Here is a 19,434-nt window from a genome sequence, read left to right as displayed (position 1 = left end):
CGCTAATTGATTTGCGATCCTCAATTAGCTCTTTATGGCCGCCCGGCACGCCTCCGCTCTGAGCTCTCAGTCACGCCTCAGCAGAGTTAACACAGCGTCAAAACTGTCACGTAGCTTCACTTAGCTTCAGACAAACACACACAGAGTCCAGGTTTGTCCATTTCAGTTCTTTATTCCGACATTCCCCAGGAAATCCCTGGGCTCACCGCAGCCATGACAAACCTGCGACTTTCCTCCCTCGAAGACCAGAGGGGAACAGAACGTAACTCCTCCCAGCTTCGAAAGCTGACGTCAGAATGTTGAGGCATCATGGGAACAACTTAACCAGTTAAGTTCCAAACCCAACACATTTACGGTCCCCAATTACGGTCCCCAATGTTGAGGCATCATGGGAACAACTTAACCAGTTAAGTTCCAAACCCAACATTTATCTACTTGCACTTTGACGTGCTTTCGAACTGCTAGGTTGGCAGGAGCAGGGACCGAGCAACGGGAGCTCACCCTGTCGCGGGGATTCGAACTGCCGACCTTCTGATCAGCAAGCCCTAGGCTCTGTGGTTTAGACCACAGCACCTCCCGCTTCCCGATTTTATGGTGAATACCGGCACCTAATTTTCTGGGGTGGGAGGGAAGCACTGCCGATACCTGAGAGGAAGCCTTACTGAATTCACTAGAACTCACAGTACACTTCTGATCAAACAGCCATGCGTAGGTGGTCTGCATAACTTTAGAATGATTGCCTTGCAGATGTAACAGACGCAAGCAAGCAGCTCTACTTTGAATGGGATGGAGCCAGCATGATGCAAGTTAGCTAGTTGCGCAGGCCTTCTTTGGCATCCTTAACGCTCCCCTGTTATTAAGCGCATGCAGCTTTCCCCTCAAATTTCTTTTTAAACTTTTTATTAAATCAAATTTAATAGTCTCCACAAGGGACGCGGGTGGCGCTGTGGGTTAAACCAGAGCCTAGGACTTGCCGATCAGAAGGTTGGCGGTTCGAATCCCCGCGATGGGGTGAGCTCCCATCGCTCGGTCCCTGCTCCTGCCAACCTAGCAGTTCGAAAGCACGTCAAAGTGCAAGTAGATAAATAGGTACCGCTCCGGCGGGAAGGTAAACGGCGTTTCCGTGTGCTGCTCTGGTTTGCCAAAAGTGGCTTAGTCATGCTGGCCACATGACCCGGAAGCTGTATGCCGGCTCCCTTGGCCGATAAAGTGAGATGAGCACCGCAACCCCAGAGCCAGTCACGACTGGACCTAATGGTCCTTTACCTTTACCTAATAGTCTCCACACACAAAAATAATAAACATAGTATTAAGATTATAGCACCATTTTATAGTCTTAGGGCTTTAATGGTCCGTATAGGATCTCCACAGATACGTTTGTGGAATTAGTGTGGGAAATTTGCTGTCTATGTCCCTTACATATGAAAAGAAGGGATACCTCTCTTTATAACACCTTTCGCGACCCTTCTAAGCCCAGTTAGTTGCTCTGAAATAGCCACGTTCCAGATATTCTTGAACCAAACCTCAAGGGCCAGCTCAGCTTGGAATTTCCAAAAATACGCTGTCACCCAACGTGCAGCTGTCAGTAGAAAGTTAGATCTTTGTGTCATGCGAAGCCTCAGTTTCTCTTTCTCTTTGCTTTGCAGAATCTGGGGGGGAAACCCATCTGAGAGAGCAGTCACGAGACAATTGCTTTAGGGACCAACATTTGGCCTGAGCCCAACTGCGGGCATTCTTGCACTTGTCAATGCACCTAACTACTTAAAAGACTCTGGCATTCCTATTTAAATACCTATTTAAATTTAAATTAAATTGACGGGGCTTACCAATCACTTCTTCTGGCTTGTGGTCCAACATCTATTTTACAATAGCACTGGCAGGACAATCCCAACCCTGGTTGGGCAGCAGGGGGGCAACTGCTGCATCCACTTGTGCCAGGCAAGGTGGAGTGGAAAGTAGGGGGCAGGTAAATGGCTGTTCCGGAGGGTTTAGGTGACCTGTGCAACAGTAGAGGAGGCAGAATAGGAGCTGGAGGGAGAAGTTAGCAAAAAATGCCTTCCCCTGGCAGGAACCCTCAGCTGGAACTCAAGACAGAAGAGCAAGCTTGGATTTCACCCTATAAAAGCTGGTGCAATTGATAAGTGTCACTAAAATAGGTATTGTTTGCATGCCCTGAGCAAAACAAAGTTCTTCCCTGAATAAAGACTCTTGATCTCGGGTGGCTTAATTATTTTTATTGATTCTACCATGTTTAACCAAAGCATCATTTGTTAACGCATTTACCAGCTGCCACCAAGCCTGGCTTTCCCACTTCATGCCAGTTTCAAGACTTCGTTAACCATGGTTCCAACCCCATCAAAAATTTGATGCAAAGGGGCTTTGCACATGAACGCGCAAGTGGTGACTATTTTGTTTGCGGAATCCACGTGGGCCTCGCTCACGTCTTTGCAGATGTGCTTGCAGCCAAGTTCTTCGATGGCCGCAGCTGTTTCAGCATCAGGAAACCTGCAAGGGAAGGAAGTTAAACAAGAACTGCCTTTCCCTCACTGCTGAAGTGCTGGCTTTGACCTTTAATGCCCTGGAAGGCTCAGGACCACAATACATCAAGGACCGGCCCTCCCCGTATGAACCAGACCAGACCCTGTGGTCTTCATCAGAGACCCTTCTGCATGGATCTCACCCAAGTGGACTGCAGCCCCAAACCAGTTTGAAGTCTATATCGTGATAGCGGCTTCATAGTTTTTGACCTGGCAATATATTGTGAATCATGGTGTGTGTGTGTGTGTGCTATGCAGAAATCACAATGTGCTAAAAACCGTGAAGCCAGCCAATGCCTCTACATAGCTCCATCTTTATTTTGAACATTGTCATAAATCAGCATATCTTGATGTTTAGCTGGAAGTTGAAAACCAACTCCATCCTTATTTCAGACATTGTGATATGTCGGTATATCGTGATGTGATATAGCGTGACGTTGGGTAGATGGGACTCGTCCTTATTAATATTTTACAGGAAGAGCATTTTTTTGTATTGTACTGTGGTACCTCAGGTTACAGACGCTTCAGGTTACAGACTCTGCTAACCCAGAAATAGTACCTCGGGTTAAGAACTTTACCTCAGGATTAGAACAGAAATCGCACCATGGTGGCGCGGCAGCAGCGGGAGGCCCCATTAGCTAAAGTGGTACCTCAGGTTAAGAACAGTTTCAGGTTAAGAACGGACCTCCGGAACAAATTAAGTTCTTAACCCAAGGTACCACTGTACTCCCCCCCCCGCCCCGGTTTTAAAACAGGACATATAAACGCGATTAAGTTGCTCTGCGTCTTTTTTCTTTTGTACAAAGTGACCGATGAGTGTAATCAGCAACAACCAACAGAGAAAAATGATAGATTGGAGAAAGCTGTACATCACTGCAACAGGTGGATCTTGTGACTGGCAGAGAATCGGCATGCGCGCAGAATCAGATGATGCTCCAAACAAAATTCCTTACCTCCCGTCTACATTTCTGTTGTGGCCGACGGTGACTTCACAGCCTGGGAAGACTTTCGCTGCCAGGACAGGGGAGATACAACACAAGCCAATGGGTTTCTTTGCGCTATGGAACGCCTCGAGGGTGGACTTCACCAGGTTGTTGACAGTGCAGTTCTTTCCTTCCACCGCCCAGGAACACAAGTTCTTCGCTACGCCAAAGCCCCCTTGAAGGGAGGGGGGAAAGATAAGAGCTTACTCGTTTATGTCGAGAAGAAACTTCCCATTATTGCCTCTTCCCACACAGCAGCGCCACTGTTTTGTCACCCAATGAGACAACGCTTATTTGATATTGGCACAAAATTGGTTCGGCCCTGTGGAGCGCTCTTCCAGTAGAGATTGAGAAGGCATCTTCTATGGTGAACATTTTGCTGATTTCCCCTAGTTTGTGATCTATTTTCAAAAAATGTTTTATGTGTCATACAAATGATAACCAATGTTGGAAATGCAAAGAAAAAGAAGGTACCTTTTACCATATGTGGTGGACGTGTCCTAAGGTGAAAGACTTCTGGGGGGAAATTTATAATGAATTGAAAAAAATGTTGAAAAACACATTTATTAAGAAACCAGAAGCCTTTCTCCTTGGAATAATAGGACTAGAACTGCCCAAAAAAGATGTTAGACTGTTTTTGTATGCCACTACAGCAGCAAGACTTTTATTGGCCAAAAATTGGAAATCGCAAGAAATACCAACAATAGATGAATGGCAGATGAAGATGTTGGACTTTTTGGAGCTGGCCACCCTGACTGGAAGAATCCGGGACCAGAAAGAGGAAGAGACACAAGAAGACTGGAAGAAATTTAAAGAATATATAGCTAAATATTGTAATGTAAGATCATTAGAAGTCACTTGAAAGTAATAAATAGGCTTAGGCTTAGAATAAGAATGTGCTGTAAAACATTAAGGACTAGAATACTAATAAAAGAGGACAGTAAATGGAAGGAGTCAATTTCAATAGAAATATGATTTTGGAGAACTCTTACAAGGTGATACAATGAAATTCAGTTAGGGGGACTCGAGGAAGCCAATTAACAATGTAAGGCAATTTGGGTTTTGGAAGAAATAATTCTTTTTATGTTTTTCTTTTGTATTGTAATGTGTTTTCTTTTGCTGTGTTTTGTAATGTCTTTTCTTTTTCTTATAAATTTGGAAAAGCAATAAAAAAAAATTTGAAAAACCAAAACAAAAAATGTTTTATGTGGCCTTTATCGTGTGCATTAGAATTGTGCAAACCACTTTCATTTTTTAAATTTATTTATTCATTTATAAAAAAAATAAATGTGGAATGTAGAAATGGGGATTATTGGTTGGTTTTTGTTGTGTATTTGTGTATAAAAATTTAATAAACTAAATACCATATTTTTCGCTCTATAAGACGCACCAGACCACAAGACGCACCTAGGTTTTGGAGGAGGAAAACAAGAAAAAAAATATTCTGAATCTCAGAAGCCAGAACAGCAAGAGGGATCGCTGCACAGTGAAAGCAGCAATCCCTCTTGCTGTTCTGGCTTCTGGGATAGCTGCACAGCCTGCATTCACTCCATAAGACGCACACACGTTTCCCCTTACTTTTTAGGAGGGAAAAAGTGAGTCTTATAGAGCAAAAAATATGGTAAATAAAATGCACTATGCTTTGCGGGAGAGAGTATTGTTGCAGTGAGGTGCAGTATTGGAATCTAGTTATAGAGTCCCAGCTCACAGTGCTGAGCACACTGAACTGGTGCAAATGATTTTTATGTTTCACAAATAAGTGAGTGTTAAACTAATTCATTTGCAGCGCAATCCTAAACATGTCCTTTCAAATGCAAATCCTGTGGAATTTAATAGAGCTTACTCCCAGGCATATAGGATTGCAGGTTTGATTAGTTTATTTTTTTTAAATGCTCACCTGGAAAAATAATTGCATCAAATTCACCGACTTTCAACTCAGCCAAATCCTGGATCTCCCCTCTCGCAAGTCTAGCACTTTCAACCAAAACATTTCTCTTTTCTTCACTTGGACTACCCTTCAAATGATCAACAACGTGCATCTGCTCAATATTTGGTGCAAATATCTTTACCTGAAAAAGAAAAGGGAACACAAATACATATGTGTTACAAAGTAGCACTTTTGCTAGTTGCAAGAGTCAAGATTAACCATGGGGGTTTTTTGCCAATTTTAAGCAAGATAATTTTGCAAGTACCAACATTTCAAGAGGTTTCTGAAATTCCAAAATGACAAAGCATAGGGATTTCAGCATCAATTGGTATTTCAGGTAGCAAGATTAGGTAACAAGATCTTTAAAACAGGGCTAAATGTTGCCTTTAATATAGACACATTTTAAAAAAAAAAAAAAGACTGACCTTACACTGGGCAACAATTTTTTACTTTTTGAATGTTGTCTAGATTTCTACAAGTGATTTAGAGTATTTTTGCACTGCTGAATCAGGAAATGGCATCCGTTTCTCTCCATCAGGTCATGTTTTTGTGCTATGTTGATTTGAAAAAAATCAGATCTTGTGACAAAATCAACTACATTTTTGTGGCATTATCTACCCCAGTTCAAATAAGAATACAGTGGACTTCCGGGGGCGGCGCGAACGGCAATGGCGGTCCTCTTCTGAACGGGAGAGGAGGCTCCGCAGGCAACGGGTCGTCCGCTACGGCGAAGCGGAGACCCACTTTGGAAAACCCCAGGCGGCAAGAGCCTGGGGTCTTGAGGCTCGGTGGGCGCCTAGAGCGACCCTCCAAGTGCAGAAGGAACCCCGTAAGGGGCTCCGGAGCACGGAGGGGGGTTGCGGCGCTGTGAGCTGTTTCACAGCCTGAGGAGCGAAGCCGCGCTGCTACTGTCGGTGAGCGCTGATCCCTTTTCCTGCTAAATTACGGATCCGGACGAAAAAGCAACTAACTTGTGAGTAAAAGACTGAATCACTTGAATTTGAGACTTTAAAAGGGAAACTTAAATTGGCTTGAACTTGGCTGAGAGCGGAGAGACGTGGAAGCAGGAAGTCCGTCTTCCGCAGCCATTGAACTTGAAAAAAAAGCAATCAGCTGGAGGAGTGGAGGCTGAAAGAAAGAGACTCTAAGTTTTACAGATCTAAGCATCTATTGAACTTGCATCTTAAAGTAAAGACTTTAAGTTAAAGATTTGGGATTTTTATTTGCACTTGACTTTCCTCCTCTTATTGGATTACAAATTAGAAGGTGAAACCCAGAGTCAGGAGCTGCCTGAGTACTAAGGGAGCTGTCAGCACTGCAGATTTGGATACTGTATATTGGAACTTGAAACAATCTGAGGGTATTGAGACCTTTTAAATTTGAAACATTCTTTTTGAAGATAAATAAGCACTGTCTGCAACAAAGTGACCATTTATAAACTCTGTTAAACATTTGTATTTGAAGGTTCTTGGACATTAAATTAGACTCTGAAAGACAGATTAAGCTCCCTCTAGAGGATTGGATTATAACAGTGATTTTACATACACTTTTTACTTTCGATTCCCTTGCTGTTTGCTTGCTCTGGACCTTTCCATTCCCATGGGAACAACTCAGTGTGACCTTGACTGACAGATAACGTTGGAATGAGTGGCACAAGAAAAAGAGGGAGAGCTAAACAAACAACTCTAACAACTCTAACCTCAGCCTCACAGACACGCAGATCATCTGTGCCTACTTTGCCCTCAGAAGTGGAGGGAGAGGGCGAAGCAGAGCAGTTACAACTGGAAGATATGGCCTCAGGAGCATCTGTTTCTGTACTAGACAAAATTTTTGAAAAATTGGAAGCTTTGGACAAGAAAGCAGATGCGCAATCAGCAAAGATTGATAAAAACACAGAATGTCTAAATAAATTAACCACACAAGTGGTACAGAATGCACAAGCAATTGGACAGCTAACGGAGGCCTCAGCAGAAAATCGGAAATTGACTGAGGACACCAGACAAAGATTTGAAAATTTAGAGCAAGAGGTAAGACCACTCACTAAACAAGTCGGGGAACACCAGATTTATCTCTCGATGATAGAACTGCGAAACCGTGAGAACAACTTAAGGATTAGATCACTACAAGAGGCAGAAGAAGGACATCTAACTGAGTTTTTGACCAAAGAATTCTCCAAGTTCTGGAACTTGGAAGAAAAGGACTTTAAAATTGTGTCAGCTTTCAGACTTGGAAGATTTATAAAGAAGGAGAGGCCCAGAGACTGTTTGATAACATTGAGATCAAAGGAGGAAAGGGATAAGATTTTGGGACTACACTTTGTAAAATCACTGGAGGTGTTGGATAGAAGAATTGAAATTTATAAAGATATCCCAAGACTACTGCTTGATCTTAGAGCCGCCTATTCTGAACTGGTTAAACTACTAAGGAGCAACGCAATTCCATTCAGGTGGGAATTTCCCCAAGGATTATCTTTTACCTTTAGAGGGAGAAAGGTCAAAGTGAGAACACTGGAAGAGAGAGACAAATTCCTGTCTACATACGGAGAGGACCTTCAAAAAGGAATTGAACTACCTTCTGGGCCTGAGGCAACGCCAGTACCAACATCAGCATCTGTGGAACCTGAAGACCCTGAGAAGATACCACCCCTTGAAAAATAACCAGATAGTTCAGGATGTCTCTGCAACTGTTGAGCTGGAATATTAATGGTTGTAACATTCCGGAAAAAAGGAAGAAAATATTTCATATATTAAAAAAAGAACAATTGGACATTATTTGTTTACAAGAAACACATGTGACGAGGCTCCACAGAAAAGTGTTAATAAATAAAAGATTGGGCCAGGAATTTGTATCTTCGGACAAAGTTAAGAAGAGAGGCGTGGTGATATATGCAAAAGAGAGCCTGTCACCTAAATTCCTATTTAAAGATGAACATGGAAGAATTTTGGCTATTGAGATACAATATCAAGGAGAGAAACTGCTGATATTAGGAATTTATGCACCTAATGAAGGGAAATCGGAATTTTACAAGAAGTTGCAGGAGACAATGCTGGACTATCTAGACTACAACAACATCATAATGATGGGAGATATGAATGGGGTCGTATCAACTAACATGGACAAGTCACAAAGTCAAAATGTTACAAAAGACGGCAGACTACCTAAAACCTTTTTTGAAATGATTGACAATATGGATTTGATTGACATTTGGAGGACAAAGAACCCACTAGGAAGAGAGGGAACATTCTTTTCTGAAGCCCAACTGACCTGGACAAGAATCGACCAAATATGGATTTCTAGAGGCCTGGCACCTAAGGTCAGAAAAGTGGAAATCTGCCCAAAGACCTGCTCCGACCATAATGCAGTAAAGATGGATATGACACTATTACCAACTGGATCCTTTAGATGGAAGATGAATGACAATTTGTTTAGAGATCAGGAAATTACCAAGAAGGCCCAAAAAGTTTTGAAGGACTATTTTGAGATAAACATGAATAATATGGTGGAAAAAAGAATAATCTGGGACGCAAGCAAAGCTGTAATGAGGGGATTCTTGATACAACAGAATGCAGTGAAGAAAAGAACACAAAATGAGAAAAAAGATAAGATCTTGGATAAAATAAAAGAATTAGAGAAGAAATTAAGAGTGAATCCGAAGTCACAGCCAACTCTGAGAGAAATTAAACTTTATCAAACACAATATTCTAAATTGATAAATCAGGAAATTGAATGGAAGGTTAAATTAATGAAACAAAAAACGTTTGAGTCGGCGAATAAATGTGGAAAACTGCTAGCTTGGCAGTTGAAGAGAAGACAAAGATTAAATACTGTTACAAACTTAGAGGTTGATGGAAAAAACATCCAGAATCCAGTGGACATTAGAAAGTGTTTCCAGAGATACTTCAAAAAATTATACACCCAAGGGCCGCAAGATGATGTTGAGATTAAACAATTTTTGGCAAAAAACGGATTATCTAAATTGTCACAAGAAAATAGGACAATCCTGAATTCTAAAATAACACGACAGGAGATCGAACAAGCCATCCAGAACATGCAACTTGGCAAATCTCCAGGACCAGATGGGCTGACCTCCAAGTACTATAAGACATTAAAAGATTATTTGATACAACCTTTGATGGAGGTCAGCAATGAAATTATGGAGGGGAGGAGGGCACCGGAGTCGTGGAAGGAAGCGTTTATCACATTAATACCAAAGTCGGAAGCTGAAAAGACACAACTTAAGAACTACCGTCCCATCTCTCTTTTAAATGTGGATTACAAAATATTTGCAGACATTTTGGCAAATAGATTTAAAAAAGTTTTAAATGAAGTAATTCATAAGGACCAGGCTGGCTTTCTCCCAGGAAGACATCTGTTTGCTAATACAAGGAACATTATTGACATTTTGGAACTTTTGCAAACAGACATAAATACAAAAGCAGTTTTAATTTTTATAGATGCGGAGAAGGCCTTTGACAATATCTCCTGGAAATTTATGATGGGAAATTTAAAAGAGATGGGAGTGGGACGGGGTTTTGAGAATGGGATTGAGGCGATATATTCAGAACAGAAAGCTAAACTGATAGTTAATAATGTGGTTACAGAAGAGTTTAAAATTGAAAAAGGGACACGACAAGGTTGCCCTATTTCCCCTTTGTTATTTATTTCGGTTCTGGAAGTGCTATTGAACATGATTAGAAGGGATCGGTTGGTGGAAGGAATTCAGGTCGGTCAGAAACAATATAAATTAAAAGCTTTCGCAGATGACCTGGTTTTGACCTTGCAGAAGCCAGAGCCCAGTACGAAAAGAGTATTACAACTGATTAATGACTTTGGTCGGGTGGCTGGATTTAAACTAAATAAACAGAAAACTAAGGTTTTGGGGAAAAACTTGACTGATACAGAGTCAGAACGGTTTCAGAATGAGACGGAACTTAATGTGGTTAAAAAAGTAAAATACCTAGGGGTAAACATAACAGCAAAAAATCTAAGTCTATTTAAGGACAATTATGAAAAATGTTGGACAGAAATTAAGAGAGACTTAGATAGTTGGTCAAAATTGAAACTTTCTTTGTTAGGCCGAATTGCTGCTATCAAGATGAATGTATTGCCAAGGATGTTGTTTTTATTTCAAACACTTCGGGTTTTGGACAAAACGGAGTGCTTTCAGAAGTGGCAGAGAGACATTTCTAAGTTTGTCTGGCAGGGCAAAAAGCCCAGAATTAAGTTTAAGATATTAACCGATGCAAAACAAAGAGGGGGCTTTGCCCTGCCAGACTTAAAGTTGTATTATGAAGCCGCAGCGTTCTGCTGGCTAAAAGACTGGCTACTTCTTGAAGACACTGATGTGTTAGATTTGGAAGGGTTTAACAATACCTTTGGATGGCATGCATATTTATGGTATGACAAGGTTAAAGCAAACAAGGCCTTTAAGAACCATATTGTCAGAAAATCATTGTTTAATGTCTGGACAAAATATAAAGACTTGCTGGAAAATAAAACACCAAGGTGGCTTTCACCTTTGGAAGCCAAGGCCCGAAAAAGACCCAATATGGAGGCTAAATGGCCAAAATATTGGGAAATACTAGAAAAGGATGGAGACAATTGGAAATTGCAGAGTTTGGAGAAAATGAAAGACAAAGTGCGAGATTGATTACATTACGCTCAGATTAAAGAAGTTTTTAAAAATGATAAGAAACTAGGGTTCCAGGTGGAGAAATCGAAATTAGAAACAGAATTGTTAGAACCAAAGATTAAGGTACTTTCAAGGATGTATAACTTGCTGTTGAAATGGAATACACAAGACGAAACGGTTAAATCGGCTATGATAAGGTGGGCACAGGACATTGGGCATAATATCATGTTTGAGGACTGGGAGAGGTTGTGGAGTAATGGATTGAAATTTACTGCATGTAACGCCCTGAAAGAAAATGTAATGAAAATGATTTATAGATGGTATATGACCCCAGTCAAACTTGCCAAAATTTACCACCTGTCTGATAATAAGTGTTGGAAATGCAAAGAGTGTGAGGGAACGTTCTTTCACCTCTGGTGGACTTGCCCTAAAGTGAAGGCGTTCTGGGAAATGATTTATAATGAACTGAAAAAGGTATTTAAATATACCTTCACTAAGAAACCAGAGGCTTTCCTTTTGGGTATTGTCGGCCAAGGGGTGGCAAAGAAGGATCAGACATTTTTTATGTATGCAACAACAGCAGCAAGGATACTTCTCGCAAAACATTGGAAAACTCAAGATCTACCCACACTGGAAGAATGGCAGATACAACTGATAGACTACATGGAACTGGCTGAAATGACCGGCAGAATCCGTGACCTGGGAGAAGAGAGGATTGAGGAGGACTGGAAGAAATTTAAGAACTATTTACAAAAGCATTGCAATTTGAGTGAATGTTAAATAAGATGCTAGATCAAAATAACTGAGCACCACTAAATTTAGAAGTTTTTAAGAAAATAAGTAAGACTGTGAAATTTAGCTCCTTCGGAGAATTATAAGATTATGAAATATAGAAGGGATATAAGAATTTAAATAAGATGATAAATTGCTGACAAAATGTTTTAACGATGAAAATGGGAGCGGGAGATGTGAGGAAGTCCAAAGAAAATGTGAAAATATGTTAAGATCAATGTTACATTGTTTATCATGTTTATTTTTATTGTAAAATCTAATAAATTGCTTTAAAAAAGACTGACCTTACACTGGGCAACAATTTTTTACTTTTTGAATGTTGTCTAGATTTCTACAAGTGATTTAGAGTATTTTTGCACTGCTGAATCAGGAAATGGCATCCGTTTCTCTCCATCAGGTCATGTTTTTGTGCTATGTTGATTTGAAAAAAATCAGATCTTGTGACAAAATCAACTACATTTTTGTGGCATTATCTACCCCAGTTCAAATAAGAATACAGTGGTACTTCGGGTTACATACGCTTCAGGTTACATACGCTTCAGGTTACAGACTCCCCTAACCCAGAAATAGTACCTCGGGTTAAGAACTTTGCTTCAGGATGAGAACAGAAATCGTGCTCCGGCGGCGTGGCAGCAGTGGGAGGCCCCATTAGCTAAAGTGGTGCTTCAGGTTAAGAACAGTTTCAGGTTAAGAACAGACCTCCAGAACGAATTAAGTACTTAATCTGAGGTACCACTGTATAGTGTTTTCATTTAAAGTTGTAAAATAAACGGTACTAAACGTTTGCAGAATGTGTTTTCCAGTGATACAGTCACAGACCATATTTTGTCAATGTTTAGTAAAATAACTTGCAGTGTATTTTCAATTTAATGGAATTCAGTATGGTGCTGAACCTATTTACTCAGACACAAGTCCCATTGAGTTCAATGAGACATACAACCTAGTGAGCTCAGAACTGGAGCCTCGTTTCGTTTTCAAGACTGCAATCTTATGCACTCCTTTGCGGAATCCTAAACTCTGCTGAACACAGAGGCTTGTTTACAAGCCAGCAAGCAGAACATTGAAGGCATCGAGATTGCCAAAGACAGTTTGACCTCGCAGAAAGGACCAGGAAACAGGCAAGAGACATCTTCCATGGAAAAACCTTCTGTGGGTGGGAGAAAGGCCTTTTTTTCTGCTATAACTCACTGGAGCTCAGTTCCAGCACCTCTCAGGGGGGCTCCATTGCCGTTATAAGAGAACAAGGGAGGCATTCATGGTGAGTTCTCACACCTCTTTTTCTAGAAAAACTATCACTGAATGAGAGCATATGCAGGTCTTCTTCCCTCTCCCTGTGTGTGCCTGTGTGCAGTTATAAATGCAGCTACAATGACAGTCATAAATGCAGTGCAATTATTCCACCACTTCCTTTCTAAAGCATGGCATGCCTTGGTTCTTCTTTTACTATGAAAGATTGGCATTAAAGAGGGCTAGGATAGAGTGACGTGGAGGAGACAAATGCTAGCCACTATTTAGCAAAAGCCACACAAACCTTTAACAATAGCCCGAGACCTCAAACTTAACCCCCATGACAACACAGTGAAATCGTATTACAGCCGTGGGCAGGATTCCTGCATCGCAGCGGGTTGGACTAGATGGCCATGGGGGGTTTCCTTCTGATACAGAAAAATAGGGGTCCCCTAAGTCCATGACCAAGGGACGCGGGTGGCGCTGTGGGTTAAACCACAAAGCCTAGAATTTGCCAATCAGAAGGTCGGCGGTTCGAATCCCCACGATGGGGTGAGCTCCCGTTGCTCGGTCCCTGCTCCTGCCAACCTAGCAGTTCGAAAGCACGTCAAAGTGCAAGTAGGTAAATAGGTACCACTCTGGCAGGAAGGTAAATGGCGTTTCCGTGCGTTGCTCTGGTTCGCCAGAAGCGGCTTAGTCATGCTGGCCACATGACCCGGAAGCTGTATGCCGGCTCCCTTGGCCAATAAAGCGAGATGATCGCCACAACCCCAGAGTCAGTCACGACTGGACCTAAGGGTCAGGGGTCCCTTTACCTTACCTTTAAGTCCATGATCGGTCAGAGATGAATGGATGGGGGCAGGAAGCAGGGAAAGCAAAGCAGATCTTTATTTTTCTGTAGCAACCAAATTCCCTCCCTTCCTAGCAAGGAGGCCAGAGAGACCCAGAACCAAGAAGAAACACAATAATAATATTAATATTATTTATACCCCACCCACCTGGCTGGGTTTCCCCTGCCACTCTGGGCGGCTCCCAACAGAATATTAAAAACACGATAAAACATCGAACATTAAAAACTTCCCTAAACAGGGCTGCCTTCATCTCTTTTAAGGGTTTTCATTTTGGTGTGCATCCCCTCTACAAACAGTCAGAAATTACATCACACCTGAGGTGGGGTTACTGTGGCTCAGGCAGGCCAAGGTGTGATATTCCTGAGGATTTAGCAAGTTTTACATAGTTCCAGACACAGTTTACGCAAAACATTAGCATTGGATCATAAGACCATCAGGCTGTTGGGAAAAAGCACCAAGGCAAAAGCCAGCTCCAGATGGCTGGAATGCAAAACAGTGCAGATGTACTGTTGGGGAAAAGGTGGAGCCTATTCTCTGTACTGAGCACCGGATGTTAGCTCAGAGTGTCATATGACCTGTGCTGGAAGTACAGGGGAGGAGGTTGTGACTCTTCTGATGGAGTCTGAAGGGAACAGTCACATTTCTATGTACTGTTGAGTGACAGGAATAAAACATGTAGAAAGGACTCCTGTCTGTCTCATTTCCCCTCCCTGGGGAGAATGCAGGGAGGGAGAGAAGCAAAGAAGAAGAGGGTGTGTTCTTCTCACGTTTGAGGAGGATCGCTGGGTTTGTTTACCTAGCCTGCCGGGGTCGCAGACGGACGGTAAACACACAGTATCTCGCTCAATTGCCTCGGGGGAGGCCAGGTACCTCTGCCTGTGGGCTGAAGATACTGACATATGGCAGCCTTCGGATGGTTGCGATTCATCGGACATCTGCATGAGAGGCTGGTGGATTGTCCTCCTCTGCTCCAAGGGAGAAGGAACGCGTCTGAAAGAAGCCAGAGGCTCAACAGACAGCTGGTGGAAAGAAGAGGTGTTTTCCAAGCAATGGAGCTCAAGGTATGCTGCATTTCGGGCTAAAAGTGTGAACGCAGTTGGATTAATTCACTGCTTCACGGGGAGCTGCGTTTTGGAAAAATACAGCTCCGGGAGAAGAGGCCTGCATTCCACAAATTCTTGTGGTTAAGATAAGAAGTCCCATTGAAATGCATTGTTGCTAGGTAACGGAAAGTTGGAAAGTTACTGGCAAAGGGGCTGGACTGTGACTGTGAGCCTGGGAAAGCGAAACAAAACAAGAGAATGTTTTGGCTACAAGTTCACGTGCCCTTGGAAGGGACTTTCATAGCAGCCAGAGTTTAGCTGCCAGGTGCAAAAGACCGTAAACAACTTGCAGTTTGCTGCGTGAGAAAGGAAAAAACAACTGTTGGATTTTACAGCTTGTTTGACAGGGTGAGCTAGAGGCTTGGATTCAAAATGGATGCCAAGAAGGGGGGAGACTTGCCTAACCCACCTCCCCTGACCAGAGACAGTTATTCATCAGGGTCTGGATGGATAACTACCCCAGAAGGGGTGAGCCAAGATGATGCTGGCCAAGTTCCTAAGAGCTCATCGAAAGCTGAGGAGAGCTTTGACCCCAGAGGGGAGAGTGCAGGAACTGTGGCTGTTGGAACTGTTGGTGTTCCTGAACAAGGTGCAATGGGTGTTGCTGACAGGGGGAGGGAAGAACAGAGTTCAAATCTCCCCACTGCTGATGCTACTAGGGAGCATGGTGTAGCATTGAGTGCTGTCCGATGCTACAATTGTGGACAGACTGGGCATCTACAGCGAAACTGTAAGAAGCCGCGCCAGTCAAGAGGAGCAAAGAGCAGCTCTACGAAGCCTGAGGCGTCAGGCAAAAGCCGTACCAAGTGCCAGGTGAAACCTGCAAAGGCTATGATGGCGAAAGGAACCACGCCAGATGTTGGGAACTCGTTCATAATTGACACGGGCTCAACGGTTCATATGTGCCCGCACAGAGGACTATTTTCGACGTTGAAGAAGCAAAGCTTCACTGTGAAACAGGCCAACGGTCAGGAGTTGGAAGCGACTGGAATTGGGACTGTGTATCTTGAGAGTCTGAACTTGACTATAAGTGATGTTTACCTGGTTCCAGAACTGAGATTTAATCTGCTGAGCGTGTCGCAGATTGCAAAGAAAGGACTAAAACTGTCCTATGATGCTAAAAGCTGCAAGATCTACAAAGATGGAGAACTGTTTCTTACTGCCAAAGAGAAAGATGGACTGTATTTGTTGACTTTTGATCAAAGTGATTACATGAAATGTAATTCTTCTGTTTCTAACGAAATCTCTCTTGCAGGTGTGACCAGTATGAGCACCAGGAAGGTGACGAAGAAGGTCGGCAGAGCATTTCAGCGGGTGTATGCTGATGTGATTGGTCCTCTAGAACCATCTAGAGGCGGTGCACGATTTTACCTTGTGTGTGTGGATTGTTTCACTAATTATTCTTGGGTTTATATGATGGAGAAACCGCAAGAAACTTTAGAAAAGTTTCAGGAGTTTTGTGACAAGGTTAAAAATATGCATGATGCTAACATTGATTGTCTTTTCACAGATGACAAACAAGTTTTTCTGTTACAGAAGTTTCAGAAGTTCCTGGATGGAAAAGGGATAGACCACAAAGTGGCAGTTTCGCAAGAAGCGTGGAACAGGGGGGTCTGTGTTAGAGTGAACAAAGAATTGCAAAAGGGGATGAATGCGCAATTGCTGAGTTCACATTTGCCACATGAATATTGGGCCGAATCGCTAGGGTCCTATCTTCATGTATGGTTGAGAAAAGTCTCAACAGAGTTGGGATGTTCTCCTTTTGAGAAGCTGTTCAATAGAAAACCTTCTGTTGCCTATTTTAAGGTTTTCGGGTCTCATGTCAGAACAGAAGCTCCAGGTGGAGTAAAGAATGCCAGAGGCATTTTTGTGGGTTATGAAAAGGGTCTCTACAGAGTAATTTTGTCTGAATCTGGTCAGATGATTCTCACAAAGTTTCTAGAGAGTGCTCTAGGGCAAGAGCGGGTTGAAGTACAGACATTTCCCACAGGAAACGATTCAGATGATGATGATGATTTTTCTGATGTCACAGATTACAGTGGTACTGATGATGACAGTGATAGCTCAGAGAGTTCAATTGTAACAGTCATTGAGAGGAAATCTCACACAATGGATAGACCTTCACAGGTGAAGGATGAACCACTGATTGCTACTGGTTCTCAACAAAGTCCAGAGGTTGAACCAGTGAGCAGAGAGGATCAGAACCTCATACGCAGGTCTGAGAGAGTTACAAAGGGTGTACCACCAAAGAGGTACTCAAAAGAGTTTGCTAACTTAGCTGTTGCATGTGTTGCTATTATTAACAACTCAAAGCAGGTTGAAGCAGTGTCTAAGTCAGAGACAAAGACACAACAGAGGGTAGCTAGCCAAGGTAATGCAGAAGCACTCATTCCTTGGAAGCCAGACAACCAGAGAGGTACACTGGTGAAACCAGTGGTGGGGAGTTCCAAGGGTGGAACTGAAACAACAGGGGACTGTTATATATATAACAACTGTTTGTTCTCTTCTCTGGATAATGTTTTGCCAATTGATGCTTTTGGGGGAGGATGTTGGGAAAAAGCACCAAGGCAAAAGCCAGCTCCAGATGGCTGGAATGCAAAACAGTGCAGATGTACTGTTGGGGAAAAGGTGGAGCCTATTCTCTGTACTGAGCACCGGATGTTAGCTCAGAGTGTCATATGACCTGTGCTGGAAGTACAGGGGAGGAGGTTGTGACTCTTCTGATGGAGTCTGAAGGGAACAGTCACATTTCTATGTACTGTTGAGTGACAGGAATAAAACATGTAGAAAGGACTCCTGTCTGTCTCATTTCCCCTCCCTGGGGAGAATGCAGGGAGGGAGAGAAGGAGGAGGGTGTGTTCTTCTCACGTTTGAGGAGGATCGCCGGGTTTGTTTACCTAGCCTGCCGGGGTCGCAGACGGACGGTAAACACACAGTATCTCGCTCAATTGCCTCGGGGGAGGCCAGGTACCTCTGCCTGTGGGCTGAGATACTGACACAGGCTGCCCCCTAGGACATCCCTCAGTGCAGAGCCTCTGGGCAAACAATGGCAATTATTACAAAGAAGATTCATAGATATAGGAGAGGAATTCCTTCAGGAACTTCCCGATTGATCTCTGCCTGCGTGTTCTCAGGCAAGGGGGATTAAGGAGGCAGAGGAAATATTGAGGGTCTTTAGGAGAGCCAAGATGGCTTTTGGATTGCTCTCCTGTACTGTTTTAGACATAAAAAAATTCCTTCCAGTAGCACCTTAAGAGACCAACTAAGTTTGTTATTTGTATGAGCTTTCTTGAACAAACTTAGTTGGCCTCTTAAGGTGCTACTGGAAGGAATTTTTTTATTTTGTTTCGACTACCGCAGACCAACACGGCTACCTATGGCACCTGTTTTAGACATGTGGTTTATATACTTATGTATGTGCATTTACTTCGTGCAATTATCCACATTTATCCTATATTTGAGACCTTAAAGGTCCTACAACACTTCCAACTCTACAATTCTATGATTCTATCCTGAGGAAATCGCAAGAGACCCTTGCAAGCAGTTTCCTTGCTTGCTTGCACTAAATTTAAGCCGTGGGCAGGTGGGCTGGGCGGATTTTGCACGGCAGGACACGAGGGGAGGAGGAATCCCATTATTGTAGAGTCGGAAGGGACCCCAGGGGTCATCTGGTCCACACACACCCTGCAAGGAATATCCCCCTTTTGCACTTTTAGAGGGTCGCCAGCCTCACCTCCGCTCCAGCCCGGCTCAGGTGCACCAGGACGGCGGACGCCTCGTGGATCTCGCTGCCGTCGAAGACGCCGCAGCCAGCCAAGACCACGGCCACCCGCTTCCCCATCCTCGCCTGCGGGTCCCCCGCGTCCACGGAGGAAGAGGCCGCAGGAAGGAAGGATCCGGTGCCGGATCCCACCCGCCCCCTGCTGGTCCGGAAGCAGAGCCGTCGGGGCGGCGCTTTCTGTGACCCTTGGAGACGGGAGGACAGGAAAGACTTCGCGTCCTCCAGGAAACGGCGTCGCGCCTGGGATGCAAACACGTCTGCTCCCCTTTCGTTTCTGAGCGCAATGCGCGCTGATTTTGCAGCACATAAGAGGATAATCGCACTACATGCGGTTTGATCCGGCGTGCACGTCCAAAAAAAAAAAAAAAGCTTTTCACGTGTGAAACAGCTTTTGCTGCGTCTCCAATATGATGTTTACTTTTTCCCTTTGTAAGATTGCAACACCTCTCTGAAATTGTCTGGCCTAAGGGTAGCTGAGACATATTTGAAACGAGCTAAAAGCGTGGAGATTTTAAAAGCCTAAACTGCACCCCCGGATCCGACGCCTTGTGCAAGGCGACCTACTCGCTCTCCGGCCACTGCACCTAAAGGAAACCCAAAA

At 43.3% G+C, this 19,434-nt stretch overlaps 1 protein-coding gene across 1 annotated transcript; it reads right to left on the bottom strand.

Annotated features, from left to right (window-relative positions):
• Positions 1-2,217: 2,217 nt before the first annotated feature.
• LOC308475843 (glutamine amidotransferase-like class 1 domain-containing protein 3, mitochondrial) lies at positions 2,218-18,982 on the bottom strand. Its single transcript, XM_081003305.1, has 4 exons — positions 18,786-18,982; positions 5,418-5,589; positions 3,491-3,695; positions 2,218-2,505 (listed from the first exon to the last, which is right to left on the bottom strand). Exons 1-4 carry the CDS (start codon positions 18,891-18,893, stop codon positions 2,313-2,315), a joined length of 678 nt encoding a protein of 225 aa, XP_080859431.1. The 5' UTR covers positions 18,894-18,982; the 3' UTR covers positions 2,218-2,312.
• Positions 18,983-19,434: the final 452 nt, after the last annotated feature.

The sequence above is a fragment of the Podarcis pityusensis genome (genome assembly GCF_964106645.2).
Source record: "Podarcis pityusensis genome assembly, chromosome: 4".
Classification (NCBI taxonomy): Eukaryota; Metazoa; Chordata; class Lepidosauria; order Squamata; family Lacertidae; genus Podarcis; species Podarcis pityusensis.
This window is presented reverse-complemented; position numbering and strand designations above follow the sequence as displayed.